This window comes from Solanum lycopersicum, chromosome 3 (genome assembly GCF_036512215.1).
Source record: "Solanum lycopersicum chromosome 3, SLM_r2.1".
Taxonomy (NCBI): Eukaryota; Viridiplantae; Streptophyta; class Magnoliopsida; order Solanales; family Solanaceae; genus Solanum; species Solanum lycopersicum.
In genome coordinates, this window is record NC_090802.1 from 55,172,378 (window position 1) to 55,176,471 (window position 4,094).

The window sequence follows — 4,094 nt, forward strand, 5'->3', positions numbered from 1 at the left end:
CGCTTCCGTAGTAGACAAAGTCACTGTAGGTTGCAAAGTTGCCTTCCAACTGACGACAAATCCTCCAAGGGTAAACACATAGCCAGTCATCGATCTTCTTGTGTCAATATCTCCAGCATAGTCTGAATCAGAATAGCCAGTAACCAAGCACTGAGTATCACCTCCATAAATGAGACCAACGTCAGATGTACCTCTATGGTACCGAAAAATTCTCTTCACAGCCTGCCAATGTTCTCTCCCTGGTTGTCCCATGAATCTGCTCACTACACTGACTGCATGTGCTAAATCTGGCCTTGTACAGACCATAGCATACATCAAACTTCCTACGGCACTGGCATAAGGGACTCGTGACTGTACTCCTTCTCTTCTTCTGACTGTGGAGCGAACATGGCAGTGAGATGGATATTGGCAGCACTGGGGGTATCAATGGGCTTAGATGAAGACATGCCAAACCTCGCCAAGACCTTCTGAATGTAGCTTCTCTGTGACAAGAAAAGTTTCCTTCTCTCTCTGTCTCTAATGATCTCCATCCCTAAAATCTTCCGAGCGGCTCCCAGATCCTTCATCTCAAACTCAGCACTAAGTAAACCCTTCAGCTTCTGAATGTCATACTTCTTCTTTGCAGCTATCAACATATCATCTACATAAAGCACCAGATAGATGAATGAATCATCATTGAGCCTATTGTAGTAGACACAACAATCATATGAGCTCCGAGTATAGCCCAACTTCACCATATAGCTGTCAAACCTTTTATACCACTGCCTTGGAGACTGCTTAAGTCCATATAAGGACTTCTTCAACTTGCAGACGTGATTTTCCTTCCCTGGAACTTGGAAACCATCCGGCTGAGTCATGTATATCTCTTCCTCCAACTCTCCATGTAGAAACGCTGTCTTCACATCAAGTTGTTCAAGCTCCAGATTCTGATATGCAACTATCGCTAGTAACACTCGGATGGAAGTATGTCTGACCACTGGTGAGAAGATCTCATTGTAGTCCACTCCCTCTCTTTGGTTGAAACCTCTGGCAACAACCCTGGCTTTATACTTGACTCCTTCTGCTGGTGATATCCCTTCCTTCTTCTTGAAAACCCATTTGCAAGTAATAATCTTTCTCCCCGAAGGCTGTATGACCAGATCCCATGTCTGATTCTTGTGTAGGGACTCCATCTCATCTCCCATAGCAGCAAATCATTTTTCAGAATCAGAACTTAAAATGGCTTCTTTGTAAGTAGACGGCTCAAATGTATCTACCTCTTCAGCAACCTGTAGTGCATAACCCACCATGTCCTCAAAACCATACCTCGTAGGTGGCCGAACTCCAACCCTCCTTGGTCGATCTTGAGCTATACTCTGATGGATATCTGATGGCATAGATTCTGGAATATCAGTTTCTGTCTGTGGCTCTTGATCCTCCTCTTCAGGTTCCTTTAAATCGCTCTCGTTCTGAATGACTTGAAACTCCACCTGTTTGTCAAGACTCCCAGTTTCTGACGTAGTTGTAGGCTTCACAATGGTTCTAAGCAGAGAACTTTCATCAAAGACAACGTTCCTGCTCATAATAACCCTCTTTTCAGCTGGAGACCAGATTCTGAAACCTTTCGCTCCATCTCCGTAGCCCACAAATACTCCCTTTTTAGCTCTTGGTTCTAACTTACCTTCACTGACGTGATAGTAAGCCGTACAACCAAAAGCTTTCAGATTTGAATAATCAGCAGCTTTTCCTGACCACATCTCCATAGGTGTCTTGCACTGTATGCCTGTATGTGGTCCGCGGTTAATCAAGTAGCAAGTTGTACTAACCGCTTCTGCCCAGAATCTTCTATCTAGCCCAGCATTAGAGAGCATGCACCTTGCTCTCTCCAGAAGTGTTTGATTCATCCGCTCAGCTACACCGTTCTGCTGTGGTGTATTTCTGACTGTACGATGTCGAGCAATCCCTTCATCCTTACAGAATTGATCATATTCAGACCAACAGAATTCCAGCCCATTATCAGTTCGCAACCTCTTGATCTTCTTCCCTGTTTGATTTTCCATCAAAATTTTCCACTCCTTGAACTTCTGGAAGGCTTCACTTTTATGCTTCATCATGTACACCCAAGTCATCCTTGAGTAGTCATCAATAATGGACACAAAAAATCTGCAACATCCCAAAGACTCAACACGGCATGGACCCCAGCAATCAGAATGGATATAATCAAGTGTGCCTTTTGTTCTATGAATGGCCTTTGGAAACTTGTTGCGATGTAGTTTTCCAAAAATACAATGTTCACAAAACTCTAGGCTCTTAACCTTATGAACAGACCGGAAGGCTGTATGTCCGTACTTGTGCCGTTAGCCTTATGCCGTAATTCCCTGCTATGAAGGGCCGATCTGACTTCTTTCAGTGACACAGTATTTTTCCCAACAATGAACGATTGAACAAAATTCTCAAACGACATTGGGAGAGATACTAGCAGAATCAGGGCAGCATCTTCATCCTCAATCTTTACATCGATATTACGCAATTCTAATAACAAAGTATTCAATTGCTCTAAGTGTTCCCTAAGTTGTGTACCTTCAGCCATTCGTAAACCGAATAGACGTTGTTTCAGAAGCAGCTTGTTGGTTAGAGATTTTGTCATGTACAAACTCTCCAGCTTCAACCACAGACCAGCAGCAGTCTCTTCATCCGAGACCTCCGTGATGACGTCATCCGCGAGACACAGCATGATCGTCGAGTGCGCCTTTTCCTCCAGAATCGCCATCTCAGGAGTAACGACGGCGTTCTTGTCTTTCGACAACGGCGCCCAGAAACCTTGCTGTTTCAACAAAGCCCGCATCTTGATCTGCCATAAACTGAAACTGTTCCTCCCTGTGAATTTGTCGATTTTCACGTTCAAAGCAGACATCTCGAATTCTCCAAGAACACCGATTAACCGAGAGGCTCTGATACCAATTTGTTGTGCGGAATTTGAGATAATACGAGAAAATATAAACGTGAAAAACAAGACAACAGATTTACGTGGTTCACCAATAAATTAGCTACGTCCACGGGAAGAGAGGGAGCAGTTTTATTATGGAGAGGCAAAAACAGAATTACAGAATAGGGTTTGTCATAGCGTCTATATATAGTGCTAAGCTACGCCCTAAAAGGCTTGGGCCCAACATACAACATCTATATTCTGTAGCGAGACCCCCGTCCTTTCTGTTTGTAGCGGGTCCCATTCAAGGCATTCAACATCTATATTCTGTACCAAACATGAAATTTTGATACTTAACTTTGAGGAGCCATATGTTAGCTCTTTAAGGTCACGGCGAAAACTTGCTCACTATACAGTCTTACATCATTACCGTGTTGAAGTGTTTTGCAATATTTTGGCAACTTTCAGAGCTTAATAATTGTTTTAATGAGGTAGCTACTGATTTGCTTCATAGAATTGCTTGTTTGAATCTAATTAAATCGTTTTCAGGTTTTTATAGCAAAAAATATGAGGATGGATGAATTATATCCAGATGATTTTGATGAATTCAATATGAATACTCTTGAGAATCAACTTGCAAATTACATTGTTGATGTTTGTGATGTTGATGAAAAGTTCTCTGATCTAAATGGACTTTCTGATCTTTCCAAAACATTAATCCACACAAAAAAACATTCAAATTATCCTCTGGTGTTCCACTTAGTGAAACTTGCTCTACTTCTACTAGTTGCCACTGCATTCATTGAAAGAGCTTTCTCGGCAATGAAGTTTATCAAGAATGACTTGCGAAGTCAAATGAGTGATGAACTTTTTAGTGATTGTTTGGTGCCTTTTGTAGGAAAAGATGTATTTGATAGTATTTCTAATGATGCTATTATTAAGAAATTCAAGATATGAAATCTCGTAGAGTACAATTGTAATAATTATTTAACTTTTTAGATATATGTGATCTAAGGTAATATTTTTTATTCAACTCATTTATATCCAATTCGACCCATTTATTTGTGGATATTATTTACGTGATTAATTTTTTTTGAACCCCATTAATGAAAATCCTCCCTCCACTACTGGTGGCAATGGTAGGTCAATGGAGGGGGGGATGGGGTGGTAGGAATTGAGGTATTAATGT

The 4,094-nt window shown here is 41.4% G+C and overlaps 1 protein-coding gene across 1 annotated transcript; it reads left to right on the forward strand.

The window, feature by feature from the left end:
• Positions 1-3,472: 3,472 nt before the first annotated feature.
• Positions 3,473-3,862, forward strand: LOC138347683 (uncharacterized). The gene has a single exon (XM_069295986.1). The coding sequence runs from the start codon at positions 3,473-3,475 to the stop codon at positions 3,860-3,862; it is 390 nt and encodes a 129-aa protein (XP_069152087.1).
• The last annotated feature ends 232 nt before the right edge of the window (positions 3,863-4,094 follow it).